The sequence below is a fragment of the Hyperoodon ampullatus genome, assembly GCF_949752795.1.
Source record: "Hyperoodon ampullatus genome assembly, chromosome: 16".
Lineage (NCBI taxonomy): Eukaryota > Metazoa > Chordata > Mammalia > Artiodactyla > Ziphiidae > Hyperoodon > Hyperoodon ampullatus.
The window spans coordinates 27,348,955-27,365,529 of record NC_136929.1 but is presented as its reverse complement, the minus strand read 5'-3'; the positions used below and the strand labels follow the sequence as shown (position 1 = coordinate 27,365,529).

The following is a 16,575-nucleotide window of genomic DNA, read 5'->3' as shown; positions in this document are numbered from 1 at the left end:
GTCCGCCTGCCGATGCGGGGGACGCGGGTTCGTGCCCCGGTCCGGGAGGATCCCACATGCCGTGGAGCGGCTGGGCCTGCGTTGGCTGGGCCCAAGTTGTTGAGCCTGCACATACGGAGCCTGTGCTCAGCAACGGGAGAGGCCACAACGGTGAGAGGCCCGCGTATCACCAAAAAAAAAAGAAACAAAATTGTGAACGTTGATTGCAAGTTACAATTCAGCAATTTGTTTCAATGAAGGGTAACGTCTTAACAATAAAGCCATCAAGCAAAAAACATTGTCAGTCATAAGTTCTTCTTTAGGAATATTATTCAAGGCATCTAAGGAATAGTTTGGTGGAGAGTCCTCTATTGCACTGGTTCCCACATTTTATTTACATCAGACTCACCTGCTAATCCAGGGCCCACACTTTGAGAACCAGTGCTCTTTTGGGTAAGATGTCAGGCTGCCTCTAAGGTAGTGGTTCTCAGTCTTGACTTGCACGTGAGACTTACTGGAGAGGTTTAAAAGACTGCAAATGCCCAAGCCGTACGCCAAACCAATTAAACCAAATTCAGCATAAGAATTTTGGCAGGACACAGTTCAATCCTTATCAAAACTGTTTACAAATTATTTCACTTTCCTATCTGCAGATTTTGCAGATTGGTGATATTTGATTTTATCTTTCTGAGGACAATACAGACACATTTCACACTCATTGACAACCTTTGTCCTTTGAAACTATTTGCTAAAATTGGGTTTTGTATTATGTACTATATGATTTGAATATTTCCAAACAATTCACAACTAGGTTCATTTTTCTGGAATGACATATTCTAATGATTGTATTAGAAAATCTTCTAATAATAATAATTCTACTTTATTACTTAGTGTCATTTTAACTCAGCTGTAAAACATCTGTTTTGTGAAATATCTGTCTTAAAACTAGAAGATGGTTTTCTGTATGCCAGAGTTGATACTATGTGAACAGATGTTTTCTTCTTTTTTAAGAGCTACCTGGAAATGGAAGGAACAGGCCAGTTAAGAATGATAAATCATGATCAAGATCTAAATCCTCCTCTTGGTCTTTATGTCTCTCCTATATCAGAGTTTACTAACACAGGGGAGGAAAAAGAGCTAAAGCTTTCACTACTCCTGCATTAGAATTTTCCTCTGTCTCATAGGAAAAAGCAAATATGCCTGCACTTTGTTAAGCATAGTGACATTTTTAGATTAGCAGAAATCTAGGTCAAAGTTCTTTTGCAATCTTCAAAATACTGCTTTCCATTAAAAACAAAATGGAAACTGGAATTTCTCAAAGGAACCCCTGGATAACTTTCATTAAACTGATAAACTGTCAGATATGTTGTACACGAAAAACTTTCTAAAATGGCACTGCTGCTGTGAAAATGTTACTGGAACCAATTTCAGATGGTTCCTGCCCTTGGTAAAAAAATATTCTGTCTTAGTGTTAGATAATGTGACACATACCTGTAGATGATTCCTAAAGGTAAGATAGTGGTCTCTGTGGAGGAGTAAAGTCGTACATGTATTCTATTTGTGTATCTGTGCAGAAACCAGGCAAACAAGAAAGAGGTTCACTGTATATTTTAAAAAGTTCATTGAACAGAATTTTAATAAAACAAAAACCTTGTAGGTGGCCTTGATTTTAAGTGCCAAATATTTGCATTTGCTTTCTCAGGCAAGATGGCCAAGTTAGTGGGTCTACTGAGGCTTTAATCAGCCCATCTTCTAGAACCACTGCCTACTCTTATGAAGCACAGAAGACGCTCAGGTACTGTGGTCAATTATAAAACAGCTGACAGGACTATTCTCCTTCTGTTGTATTTTTTTATTCTCCTTCTGTTTTTTAAACTAAACATCCACATACAACCTGATCCTTCCTTTGAAATGCAGGAATTTTTAATTTTACCAGTGGCTAAGCGGGCTTATACAAAGGTGTTGAGTAAACAACTTGGTCACTGGTAAGTTGTCAATTATGAATAATGAGTGTAAACTGTGATTTTTTCCTTAAAAAGTCTATATTTTTTTTTTTGCGGTACACAGGCCTCTCACTGTTGTGGCCTCTCCCATTGCGGAGCACAGGCTCCGGACGTGCAGGCTCAGCGGCCATGGCTCACGGGCCCAGCCGCTCCGCGGCATGTGGGATCTTCCCGGACCGGGGCACGAACCCGTGTCCCCTGCATCGGCAGGCGGACTCTCAACCACTGCGCCACCAGGGAAGCCCTATAATTTTTTTTAAAAAAGCATGATTGAGACATTGGCATTGACGTTCTTTAAGTAGATTTAAAGGTTTCATTAAATCAGATGTTATGTTCATTATGTTTCATTAAATCAGATGTTATGTTCATTAATTAAGGTCCACTTTTTGCTTGAGATTTGTGGGGAAAGCAATGGTTTGGAAATATGAATGGGACATCAGGGAAAGAGACACTAAAACATGTTACAGGAATATTCAAAATAATCATCGTGCTCTACAACAGACTTATTGAGTGACCGATTTTCATAATAGTATTCTGGAAGTAGGCCAAGGCACTTCTGGAAGTTAAGACAAAATGGGAGACATAAATAAATTTTGCAGAAATGGATTGATACCACTTTAACATTCGTATTTCAAAGATAATAGTTTAGAAGGACTATATGAGCATTATTTTTTTCATTGGATTGGATAATTGCCTTGTTAATTTGATTATCCTGTAAACAAACTTTATACATGAAGTAAAATGGTTTGTATTGCAGCTCCAATGCTGAAACCAGGCATGCAGGACCACAGGATACTGTTGTGTACACAAGGACGTATGTGGAGAATAGGTACTGGAAATTTATTTGAAGTATTTTGCTATATATTTTTTATAATTTTGAAATAATCTGTGTTTAAGAAGGAATGCCATTTTTTTAGGGTATGCTTGCTTTTTTCAAATAGCAGAACGTTTAAGAGTATATCGAGTTCTTTATATAAATAAGTATATAATTCTTTATAATCTTTCCACTATTAAGTATTTGTCAAATAATCATACAATTTCATTGAATGGACTAAAAATATTTTAATATAACACATGTATACATAATAGGATAGTTATTTGAGAGTTGTCACATAAACATACATGCCCAAAATAAGCTTTATAAAATTACACAAGTATTCCTATGCTAATTTGGAGTCACACTTTAATTAAATGGTTCTATCGACTATTGTTTACCTCTAATCTGAAATAAGGGGTATAACTTTTAGTAAATAAGCTCTGGCCCACAAAATCCGCTGCTTGATGTGATGGATGTTGAGGAAAATGTCAAACAAGGTCAGGGATTCACAAGTCATTCGATTTCGCGGAGTATAAAAACAAGAATTGGCCTAATTGTGGGGTAGGGTAACGGTGGGGCATTCAGATGTGGATATACGCATGCATGTGTTAATCATCGCCCATTTCAAAGAGTCCAGAGAGCAGAGTATGGGGGCGGGGGTCCCAGAAACTCGAGGTGCATTCAATTTGAGCAACCTTCCCCCCAAAAGGGATTCCTCAGACCCCAAAGTAAGTTACCTTGTAAAATGCAACCTCAACTTTGATTTTGCTGCTTAATCCAGTTCTCCCTAAAATCTACACCGGCAGTGCAGTATATATTAGACCAGAGGCCCTAGAATCAGAGTTGGGATTGAATCTTAGTTTGTCATTTACTGACTATGTGGCCTCAGCAAAACTACTTAACTTCAGTTTTCTGTCTCAATTCAAGTCTCAATTTTCTGACCAATAAAATGGGAACAATTTTATATGTATCAGGCATAAATATGTGCAAACTTTTATTCAGCATTGTGGGCTATGTGTTCCGTAAAGTAGATTCTATTTCTGACAGCAGTCTGCCTACGGGCAGTTTGGAGGGAGGGAAGGATTTCTCATTAAAAAATCCCAAGTGAGGGCTATGGAGTTATCCTTCACTGTATGAAATAATAGGAACATATTGCTTCTGGTCCTAATGTGCTCCCAGGTAGTGTAAGTACTGGGGAAGCAGTTATGGACAGCCAGCTGGTTAGTGCACTGCACACTTCATTTGTCTCCAGGAGAGAGTGACGTTTAAAAACTGGAGCAGAAAGGGAACAAAGAGGACTTTTAAAAGTTACAATATTTTTGCTTTCATTCTAAATGATTCCTGGATGTTTTCAAGCAAATATAAAAACTTCCAAAGCTTTCTCTAAAAGTTCAGGAGTGTTTCTCTACGTGAATGGTGTCTGTCTATATTTGCCTGCACTGGCTCGTGCTTTGTGTATATTCTTTATGTGAGGCTACAGATAGCTTTCTTTTAGTAAAAATAAGGGAGGTGCAAGTATAAACTTCATGAAAAACAATAACTGCTTTTCCTGCTTACACTTGTTTTTGCACTCTCCTTGCCCCATTCTTTATTTATCTTGGTGAATATGTCAACTTATGTCAACTTGGAGGTTTCTTGCATATCAATACTTCTCCAGATTAAAAAAAAAAAAAAGTCAGTACATTGTCCTGGCTTGTAACATCACAAAGAATAATAATAATGAGGCTGTGTGAGTGGGTGTGTGTGTGCTTCCTTGCCTGCATAGGGGTATATACTTCAATACTAGGGAAATAGCCCAATTCTCACATGTCCATATGTGTTTGTTTCTAGTAAATCACCAAAGGATAGATATCAGGAGAGTATCTCTGGAAAATACATACAAACCGTTTATTCGACTTCCGATAGGTGAGTATGTCTGTATTTCCATACATAAAAGTATATACACACACACATATAAACATATGTATTTTTATATATTATAGATAATATATATGTGTGTACATACTTTATAAATATACATTTTATTATATATGTGTATATTATTTATATATAATATATATTTACATATCTTCATTATGTATAAGCACTGAAATATATATGTACACATTCTTGTAGTCCATTGAACTTGGAGATGACATTCCTGACAGTGGTTATATTGGTGACTGTATGAGTGGAACAAAGTACAGCAACCTCTGCATCTAGGAATTTGCTCCTTGGCTTCCTGGCTGTTGTTCTTTGATTTTGATGTACTTTATTCCAGTAGAGCTTTCTGTGCCTTACAGCTGCCTCCCAGGCAAGTGTCTCTGCTGTTGGTGATCCCAGGAGTCCCCAGTACTGCCACATTATTAGCATCTAGGCTTCATTGCATCCCTAGACTGTGCCCTCAGCCCTCCCTCCTTGCGGTTTTCCAAAGCCAGCTCACCTTACAAACAGCTGCGTGGATGTGCCTCTGTGACCCACTAGGGCCCGTGCTCAGTTCCCAGGAAGCGGGCTAGGATGAGCATCAATTTAGTGCCGGTAAACTGACCTCAGGCTTTTGCTCTTGATTACTCTCTTTTACCATTTTATGCTCAGTCGGGTAAATAGGTGACACTCCTGAGACTGTGGCCTGCAGACTTCCAGCGGAGGAAATAAAAATAATTAGCATTTCAATCCAACCACTGGAAACCAAACCAGCTGTAATGCAAATGTCCGGTATTCTATGGATGGTATTTCTCTATTGCAGGGGGTGGAAATATGGTTCACTGAGGGTCACGACATATCTTTTTTTTTTTTTTTTTTCTGTACGCGGGCCTCTCACTGTTGTGGCCTCTCCCGTTGCGGAGCACAGGCTCCGGACGCGCAGGCTCAGCGGCCGTGGCTCACGGGCCCAGCCGCTCCGCGGCATGTGGGATCTTCCCGGACCGGGGCACGAACCCGTGTCCCCTGCATCGGCAGGCGAACTCTCAACCACTGAGCCACCAGGGAAGCCCCCATATCTTATTTTTATGTACAGCCTCAGCTTGTAACGCAGTCCTTGGCACCTAACAGATACTCAATAAATTATTCCTGAATAAACAAACCTATGTTTCATTTACTAAGGGAAACAGGTGGGCCAGGCATCAAAATTATTTCCTCTTTTTGTCACTTTTGTAAGATCTTCTATTACCAAGGCTCTTCTTAGTGTCTTGCCTTTAAGTCACACCTCTTTGATGTGACTACAGGAGCACCACAAGTACTGTTTAGATAACCAAAACACCAGAGCTAGGTTTTTCATAATGCTCTGAAAAGATCTTTGACTAAGTATGATCTTTTTTTTTTGGTCACAAGGCACAGCTTTGTTCCCTGACCAGGGATCAAACCCAGGTCCCTGGCAGTAAGAGCGTGGAGTCCTAGCCACCGAAACACCAGAGAATTCCTGACTAAGTATGATCTTAATAAGGATAACACCAACACCAGAGCTTTCCCTGGGCTCATATTTTTATTGTTAAGGAGGAAAAGCATTCTACATTAAAGTATTGCTCTCAAAGTGAAGAATTTCACTTCTATTCCTCAAGTGATCCTTGAAATTTTTTTAGTCATCAGAGCAAAAGTCAATTCTCTCTTAAAACCGGTTAGTCCAGCAAACTTTTTCTGTTGATCATTGTGTGAAATTAGCTGCATCCCCACAGTTCTTACCTAAGAACATCAGTCCCATAAAGTGGCCAGTGCCCCTCTACAGGGTAAATACCAAATTCCTCTGTACATGATTTATGGGCCTTCAGAATCTGATCCTGCTGAATATTGTCTGATGTTCAATCACTCCAGCCACCCTCATTGTGTGGCACCTTGGTACATCCTGTTCACTCTACTTGGAACCCCTCCATCACGCCCCTCCCCAACTCACTGAGCTCCCTTTGAGAGCTCCTTCACCCTCAGGCTTTAACTCAGATGGCACTTATGCTGACAAGCCTTTCCTGCTTCACCCCAGGGATAAGTTGCTCCACTGGCTGTGTTCTCCTAACTCTTTTCACACATCCATAAATATGTGGTGACCATCCAATCACACACCTGGCTACCCTAGTGGAAAGAAGGCTTCTCATTAGAGGAGACTCTCTCACTCTTCTTTATATTCCCAGCTCCTGTCTCAGTGTGTCTCTGGAATGGAAGAATGCTAGAGAGTGGCAGTTTTTACTCTGGAAGTGCTTACAGTCTAACATGGGAAATTTAAGTGTGTGGGTACCTACATATGCATATACGTGAAAAATGCATAGGAAACTCTTTGCCCAGAATATGTAAGCAAGTACCTAGAGAGATCATTGAAAGAGGGAAATCTTTATTTATATACATAAGGGAAGAAGAGATTACTAGAATGGCTGAGAGTATAAAATGAAAAAAGGTTTATCGACTCCAATCCCTTTCCTCTCTTACCCCCTCCTCCCCTCAACTTTCCCTCCTCTCTGCTTCTAGTCCTGCGCTTGATGACAGGATCCATTGTGGTTTCTGGGCATGACTAGTTCTTTCTAACCCAGCGAGCCCAGTCAGTCTCACAAAGCAGGCCCAGAGGTAGCAAAGGGCTCTGTGGCTGCTCTGCCTTCATTCAAATCCTGCCTCTGCCACTCACTGGCTACATGACTTACCCTTCTGTGCCTCAGCTTTCTCTTCTGTAAAATAATGATAAAAATAAGAGTACCTGCTTCTCAGAGATGTTATGAAGAATAAACGAGTTGATATAAGCAAAGTGCGTGGAAAATGCACTGCACATATTAAACATATTAGCACTATTAAGTATTAGCTATTTTTATTTCACCACCCCGGTACGTATCCTACTTTGGAAATTTCAGGCTTGTTTGCTAACACCTTGAGACTAGTAAACTCTGCAAGGTGCTATTTAAGACTGTCCTAAGACCTTTCAAAAGGAAAAGAATCAAGTAGTTATTGGCCTTTCTTAAGACTCTGGCGTGATCCAAGGTCTTTTGGACTTGCTGATCATTTATTTATTATTGAACATTATTTTTCCAAAGTAAATAGCAAAGCTCTTTTTTCCCCATCAAATTTGTGGTGAGATTATATCATATTGGAGAATTTTTGTCATGAAAGGGCCCCCAACATTCTGAGTCTTACAGTGTGACACCAAGAGAAGTGGCATAGGGGAGCATTTTAGTGACTCTAGACCCTAGAATCTAGGTTATCCATCATTTGTGAATTCACCAACACATTCTTGAATGGATTTCTATTTTTGTCCTATTGAATGTTTTGAGAGTTAAATTTTTATATTAATCTGCAGCATAAATTTTCTATGATATAAGTACATTAATAATTCAAAACCCTCTTCTATCTTCAAGGGGTACTTATGATCTAGTTCAGTTAGAAAACTGTGAACATCTTTGTCCTGCCCAGATGCACTTTTGATTGCTAATGAATTAATAATCTGAGACTTTCCTTCATGTTAATTCTTTGATATCATTTTGAAATAACTAGAAGAATCAATCACTTATCCTGCTATCCTAGGATAAGTAAATCCTCAGCTTTCCTTGATTTTTACATAATTTACTACAGTATCAACAAAATTAGTATATCATTTCCATATGACTTTATGGGGAATACATCTGTCTTTTGCATGACGACAAATTTATTTTTAATTGCTTACATCTCTATAGGTCTGTCATTGAAATGGATATGTGCACTTACTGTCGAAAACCCTTGGGCACAGAAGCTAAGATGATTTTAAATGAATTACAAATTTGCTGCCATTCCACTTGCTTCAAGGTAAGGCTATGTTTATTGCATTTAACTCAATATAAAATTGCATAACGATTGGAATAAAAATAATTATTTAATGAAATATATGAGATGAAGTTAAAGCTTTCAGAAACACTGTCATGCACATTAATAATGCACTATTTAAACATTTCTCAGAGTTCTACAGCCTAAACCTCCAAGGTTTATAATTATTCTCTTGGCTTTAGGCTTAAAAGTTGATTATTGGCACATTTATAACTCTTGCCCTACAGATTGAAATCTGTAAAAAGATAAACACTGGTTCTCTTTAGAAAAGTTTTTGCAGCATTTTCATAAATCATGCATTACATAAAATATATAATGAAATCTGAAAAGGCAAAGAAATTGTTGAGAAGAAAGCTAGCAGCTCCTTACGTCATGAAATTAGGACCAATGGACTTAACAATAGTTGAAACTCAGTCTGCTTTTGAGAGCATGATTAATTCTAATTAAATGTGGCTTAGTATAATAATAAAGCGTACGTAGTAAAATGCTTCACAGTTTGTGTTTTTATATGCTATTTCTTTTACTTTTCACAAAAACATTGCGTAGGTCAACAATATAGTTTTTGGTGTAACTGGGTGAGCACTTAACTGGGAACCTGAAGACCTGAGCTGGAATTCTGACTGACACTAACTGAGGCCATGTGACTTTGGACGATCATCTAAATTAGCTTAGCTTCAGTATCCTCATCTGTAAAATGAAGTAGCTGATTAGACCAGTGGTTTTCAACCCTGGATGCATATTATAATTGTTTTAGGAGATTAGGGGAAAAATAGAATGCTTGGGACCAGCCCCAATTAAATCAAGAATCTTAGAGATGATTGCTGGGCATTGGTATTTTTATAATCTCCTTAGATAGATCTAACAGGCAGCCAGTTTAAGAACCACAGCCTAAATCTATGGGTCCTTTCTAGTGCTGATATTCTATGACTGAAACAAATTATCTAATTCAGTCAAGTAGATGTAATACTTTGACAATTGATTGCTTCTCCTTAAATTAGCTTCAGAAAGTGACACAAAGCAAGAAGAAATATGATGCCTCATTTTGAGCAAATAAAATCCAAAAGGCCATCATATATAGAATTCTATATAAAATGTAATCTGAAAATTTCATAATTATTTAATTATGACAGTAAAATTTTATTTTAATTATTAAGTTTACTCAACGAAAGAAAAGTTAGTCTATAGCTCCTTATTTTAAATTATTATGCAGAAAAATTTTTTAAAGAAGAAAATTCTCCTGATTATTGCTTTTGGTAAATAGGAATAAGTTCCATTTATTATATTTTGGATGATTTATGTCCATTTTCAATTTAATTATAAAATACTACTGAGAATAAAAATGTCCCCACACTCCTAGGAAAAGACAGATTATTCTATAGCCATAATAATAGAGAACCATCTGAACTGGCTTAAACATGTCAAACTGATCTATGACAATTTGCGTCAGTGAACTTGAAAGTCAGCCAGTTGGCAGTGAACTTGCTCCAGTGAGCACAGGTCTAAGGCAGATGTCAACCCTTTCCTTCCTCTTTAACCAACACAACTTGAAACAAACTTCCCCCTAAACCCTGCACAGGATCAGAAGTTTGCTTTGCTCAATGACCCTATACCCGGACAGCATAGCTCTCCCTTAGTAAGCAAACAATAAATGCACTTTGTGTTTTTGTTTGCGATATCCAGTGGTGATCTTGTCTTTGGCATAACCAATTTCTGAAAATGTATGTCTACTCTGTTGTGAGTTACATAGAAACTTCAGTGGTATATATGCCCTGAAATGCACACCTCCATAGTAGAGGGATTTATGAGAGGATTTATTTGAAAAGTTCGGTGTGTGGATCACAGACAATAAGTATACCCTTATTTTCCCTCTGGATTCTCTTGAGGCTTCTTCATCTGAGTGTTGCTATGAAGGATGGTACTGAAAAAAGTAAAAGTGTTTTTTTTTAATCCTGTTACGCCAAGAATCTAAACTTCATATATAATGTAAAGTTTATACATTCTGTTTAGTGTGAAATATGCAAACAACCTTTGGGAAACCTACAAGCTGGTGACAGTGTTTGGATTTATAGACAGACAATACATTGTGAACCTTGCTACTCTCAAGTTGTAGGTAAGTGTTAAGCTCTTAAGGAACCATCACTAACATTAATGAATTTTTGATTTTGAAAGATTTCAAAACTAAAAAGTATTTTCTTAATTATATTAAAAATTCAGCTGCAGATACCATGGTGGCATTTCACTTATGGTGTAAAAATCAGTCAACATTTATATTTTCTTCTGATATCAGATCAGACATAGGTACAACTAAGCAAAAGTCATTTATTTTAGGAAATTTTCCATTTTTTCCAAACAAAAACAGATTTTCTTTGCTCTACTGTTTGGTGGAATTGAAGTGCATTTCTGTGAATGACCTTTACATTTGCACTGGAATAAACTTTTTTTAAACGTAATTTGGTTATTATACTAAATGCCTTTTAATGTTATTTTTAAACAGAAAATTTAGAGTTAATGGTGTACAATTCTATATTAATGTTATTTTTAAATGGAAAATTTAGAGTTAATGGTGTACAATTCTATATTGCATATAACATTTGAATATTTTTTTTTACCTTTAAGACCAACTTTACTATAATTTGGACACCTGATTAGCATAAATGTTGTGAGAAGAAACATTAAGGGTCTGCATTTTTAACTCATATTTTCAATAAGCTTAGCATGAAAGCTGTAAAAGTTGATTTAAAAGATGTGTACAGTGTACAGTAAGCTAGCAATATAAAATCCTATGAAACTTCATTGTAAAGCTAGTATCAACATTTAATTTTTGCTTCAATAGTAAGTAGAGAGAATAACCATGATGATATTGGGGAGCTGGTCAACAGCACTGTGTGAAAGGCAAGTTGCCTGCTGGTGGTAAATGAAAAAGGAGCATTTGCGATTTTTACACAGGATCCAAAATATGGAATTTAATGACAAATGTGTGATAGTAATGAGGTACTGAGAGGCTACATCTGGAAAATACTCTGAAAAATATTCAGAAAGCCATGTTCCATCAGGCTGCAGAATCAATGACAAGAACAAAGCTAATTATATTCATACTTTGCCTTCTATTTTCTGCTTTCCCCAGCCAGTTCTCATATTTCTTTTTTTTTTTCTTAATCGAGCAGCCTTATCAGGATCCATTGTTACATCAAGGGGCCTTGATGTGCATGGTGCAGCTCTAAAACTTTCAGTCCCGGGAGTCCATGATACGGTTTAGGAGATGTGGTTACCAAAACACTCAGAAGTCTTTGTGTGTTCTTCCCTGTGTGCATTTTCATAGTATATTTAAGTTGTCAAGACATGACTCTCAGGCATGTCATAAATATGAGTACAGGGCATTGGTATTTTGTATTCATGGTATGACGAAAAGCCATGCCACAGTGATGACTGCAGTAGGAGGTGAAAGTAAAATGCTTAACCCACCACTACCCCCTTGATGAGTAATTATTTATTTTTTTTTAAACTTTAGTTATAGGCTTATTTTTGTACTGAATTTGTATATCTAACTTATTTTCTTTAAATTTTTCAGCAAAGTGGATTCAGTAATCCTGGCACATGAAAATCAAGATGAAAGCATTCACTAAGGAATTAAAATTTTTATTGTAAGAACATATAATCTAGGAAAGCTTTTACACCAAAGATTGACTCTGGTATAGAATTAACAACTCTGCTCTTGCATGAATAATCTACTTGCCTCCACTAAGGTCACATACATAAAGGGAACCATCTGGTATCTGGTTAGATTTAGAGATCAAAAATTCAAGTGGTTCTAGTTCCCAGTGTCAAAGGAAGCACGCTTCTGATGGCATTGAGCATTGTCAGCCTTGACCAGGTCCGTCTCTGCTCAATATTAGGCTGTGTGTCACGGTTTCCATTATAGACAAATTTACCATTTTCTCACCTTTGTTTCCCTAAGAATTTGGATTTACAGATGTTATTGAAGTCTTGGTAAAACTGTCATGGGAGCAAGATATGTTTACTTTATGTACAAAAGTAATGTTGATAGAAATTTTGGCAGAAAGATAAAGTTTGGCAGAAAGATGTTAACGTATAAAGTTGTATGGACCTCAGAAAATCACTTAAACTTTTCAGATTTCTGTGCTATTATCTGTAACATGAGGGGCAATGGACAAAATGATTTCTAAGGTTGCTTTCTGCTCCAACATTATCAGATTCTAAAGCAAGTTTTTGTTTGCTCTTTAGAAACATACCTGAATCTGTGTTTGTTAGGCATATTGAACTAGATAGGATATCTAAACAATTTAACCTTGGTATCATCCTTCAGTTTATCACCGATACAAGTTTTATAGAATGTGTTTTAAAAACAGAAAGACCTGCATTTATGGGTAATGGGTAAAATCATATGACATAGTGTTTACGTAATTTGTCAGGTTTTCTTTGCATGCATTTCAAAATCTGGATTCATAAATGATCTGTGAGAAATAATGAAAGTTATGGACTACAAAGACATGTTCTTTCGCATGCTATATCTATTCCTATTACATAGCACTTTATATTTACAGATGGCTTATAAAAATAAATGAACTGTCAGTTATACAGAATCTTCTTGTACAGTGTCTATAAATATAACTCACTGGCATTGATATGTCAATTATAGTGATCATAATGTATTATATTCTGTGCCATGCTGCTTAAATTAATTTTTTAACTGCTCAATCTATAACTTTGATTTTTAAAGAGCTTTTTCTTAAGGAATTGAAAATTCAGTAATCTTGTGAGGAACTATTATTATTATTAAAATTGAGACATTGCACTTATAAACTACTTTATATGCACATAGCAATTGCTTCTCAAAGGAAAGCATATGGAACATTGAGAGAGGGTGGAATTCTAAGGGAGTTTAAGGCAGTTGTAAAAAACTGACAAACTAGGGAGATTAAAAGATAATCATGTATTTTCTAAATGTTGATAAATGTAAAGAGTTATTCTTCTGTATAATGATTTCAAGCATCTGTTCCTCTTAGACACTGGCCCACAAAGTGTTAAACACTAATGCTTATTAAAATACAGAAATGTGTAATCGTTGTCCTATGGAGAGGGAGCCAGAAAAAACAATTAATAATAATTTGATATTCATTAATTCATGCTTGATGAGAAGCGGTGGTAATTGAGCCATATGTTTTATTGTTCTCTTATTACATGCTATCAGAGTGGATCAAAAGAAATAATTTTCTTAGAGTTGGAATTTGTGGCAGGAAAGGACGAATGAAATAGTATCCCTCTCTTTTATATAAAGTGTATTAACATCTCAATGCCTTTGTGGTAATTAAAAATCATTTGAATATCATTTTTAAAGGATTCTACTGTTGAATGCTTAATTAAAAAAAAAATCTAAAAGGAACGTAATTCTCACTTTTCTGTAGCTGTTTAATGGACCCTTTCTTCTACAATAATGTATTAAATTAAACCAAAAGCTGTTGTAAAAATGGAATAAATACAGAGTGGAGAGAGAAGGGCTTCTGATTTACCAAGTCCGCTTCATCATGTCTGGGATTACTTGCACCATAGGAATGACAGATTCCTAAAACAGTTTGTAAGATCCCTTTTTTTTTTTTTTTTGCAGCTAACTAATTATGCTATGATTGGCATACTTTTCCTGGACACAACTGCCTAAATCTCAGAATACCAGGCCCTGAATTCTATTACAAATGAAGAGATGTCTCTAAAAAATAATTAATGGCTCCACTATGAGAGTATCCTTCCAAAAAGCAAAACAAAAATATATCTAGTAATCTTGGAAATAGAATTTGTTAAAAACCTTCTTTGTTCTTTTACTAAGGCCAAGAAATAAAAATTTATTCAAGAAGTAATCTATGCATCCTTAATTGTTTGATTGCAATCACCCCTATAATTAGATAGGAGTGATGAGACGGTCCAGTTCTCACTGCTGGGGCACTCTCTGACTTGTTTACTATGATAGAAGATCATGAGTGTTTGGAACATTTTCTTATTCATCTTGATTCAGAGCTCTACCAAAACAAGTGACCGTTTGGTCTACATAGAGGCAAACTTACCATGATGATGTTGATTTTTTGTTGTTGTAGTTGTTACTACTGAATATACTGGTTATTTGGTACAATGTAAATAAATTGTTTTTAGCATTCCACCTATACCATAGCACTCAACAGTTCCCAGAGGCGCCCATAAATACCTGTATTAACTTGGATAGGCCACTTCCCTCATGGGTCAATTTCCTGCTACTTAAAATGTGAGATTGAGAACATTGGCTTGCTGTTGTACCCACCAGCGCAAACACTGCAAGAATCTATGAATCTATTCCTGCTGCTTACCCCATTCTTAGATTATCTCTTTTGTTAGATGCCTAAGAGTTGGTGGATGTTTTGAATGTGCTGCAGAATTGCATGTTAACTTTGTCACAACACAAAGTGAATTCTGGATCATGTCTACTGGATCTCTGTCCTGCCATTTGAGAAGTATGGCTTCTGAGATAGTCCTGAAATGTTCAAATGTCTCCTGAGTTAGGTAATGGTTTCCATTTTTTCACTAGAAGAGAGGAAACTGATCATTATCATTGCCTTATAAATCCATCTGGGAAAGATTTTTTAACTTCATTGCCTCTTTGAAACATTCTTCTCATTAATACATTGAAATGCCCAATCATTCTAGACTCTGTAGGAAAAAATGCATTGTTTATAATCTATTGTCACTCATTCATTCACTCATTCATTTGTTCTGTTATCCAATAATTTAAAAATCTTCGTTTAGAAACTGTGTTCCAGATCTGAGTGATAACAAAAATAACCAAGGCTCCTGCCCTCATGGAACTTAAATTCTAAAGGAAGGGTGGAGGCACAGTTTGAAAGACAAAAAATAAATAAACACAATAATTTCTGAAAGCAAATAAGACCAGGAAGGAAATAAAATGCAGCGACTAGGTCAAAGGGTAGTATTTAAAAATAATGTTGTCAGATGATATTTCAAATAAGAGCTGAATGATGAGAAGGAACCAGGCTGGGGAAAAGCACTCCAGGAGGAGATGTTTTAGGATCAGCCAAAATCAGACCACTTTCTGGGCTAAATGTGTCCGTGCTTCTCTTAAACATGAGATAGAAGTTCACAGATGCCAAGAGACAGAGAATAGTCAAAGCATTTTTAAGCTTCCTCTATTCCTCACGCAAAACAATATTCAGATATTACTTAGATAGCTTTCAGCTCTCTGCCAACGGGTGGGTTACAGCAAATGGCTACTTTGTCCTGGTCCTCAGGCTGAAGTTGCTCACTTGGATAAAGGAGTGACTTTGTCTAAGGTGGTTCTGAACCAGCATTCACCTGAAGTGGAAACAATGGGCCAGGCATGACGTTTCCTCACCTCATTTGAGGCAGCACTCAGGATCAGATTCCTTTCTGTTTTCCAAATAGAAACAGTAAACAATTAGCATAATTTCAGATCTAGAAGAGACTTCCCACGGGAATTTTATGAATGTTACATGTTCTCGTCCTTTGTTGCAATATGAATAATGTATCTGGTGGAAAGGAACATTTAGATATTGATATAACTTTCTTGACAGGCACAACTTGTTAATTTTATCTCCTTTCCCAAGAGAAAAGGAAAGATCATGAACTTCAAGGACACTTCAGGCCCATAAAGGCAAACTGGATTGAAAGTCTCCCACAAGAAAGTGTTTAGTCCTAAGGCAACTGCAGCTTTGATGTGATTTAAAGAAATCACAGAAAGATTGCCAGGAGGCTGGAATTAGTGAACACAAAGAGATGAGGTTGAAGAAGCAGGCAAGATACAGGCCGTGGTTGTTTCATAATGGATTATCAAAAATATATAGATTATCAAATGAATGGTGGCATTTCATAAAATTCATTTATGCCTTTTAAATTTGTGTCATTAAAATATTATTGACTACTATTGGTTTCATGAACAGATCAAAATTATTTTGAGACAAATACAGTCTACTGATTTTTGACAAAAGCACGAAGACAATTCAATCAAGAAAGAAT

General features: G+C 36.6%; 1 protein-coding gene across 1 annotated transcript in view; it reads left to right on the top strand.

Moving 5' to 3' along the window:
• SCEL (sciellin) overlaps positions 1 to 12,161 on the top strand; it is a 132,266-nt gene extending 120,105 nt beyond the window's left edge. Inside the window, exons 24-29 of the mRNA XM_079721556.1 lie at positions 1,682 to 1,774; positions 2,740 to 2,811; positions 4,630 to 4,704; positions 8,418 to 8,526; positions 10,552 to 10,654; positions 12,113 to 12,161. Of these exons, the coding sequence (XP_079577682.1) occupies positions 1,682 to 1,774; positions 2,740 to 2,811; positions 4,630 to 4,704; positions 8,418 to 8,526; positions 10,552 to 10,654; positions 12,113 to 12,129 (469 nt within the window). The 3' untranslated portion in view covers positions 12,130 to 12,161. The remainder of the gene's footprint in view (positions 1 to 1,681; positions 1,775 to 2,739; positions 2,812 to 4,629; positions 4,705 to 8,417; positions 8,527 to 10,551; positions 10,655 to 12,112) is intronic.
• The last annotated feature ends 4,414 nt before the right edge of the window (positions 12,162 to 16,575 follow it).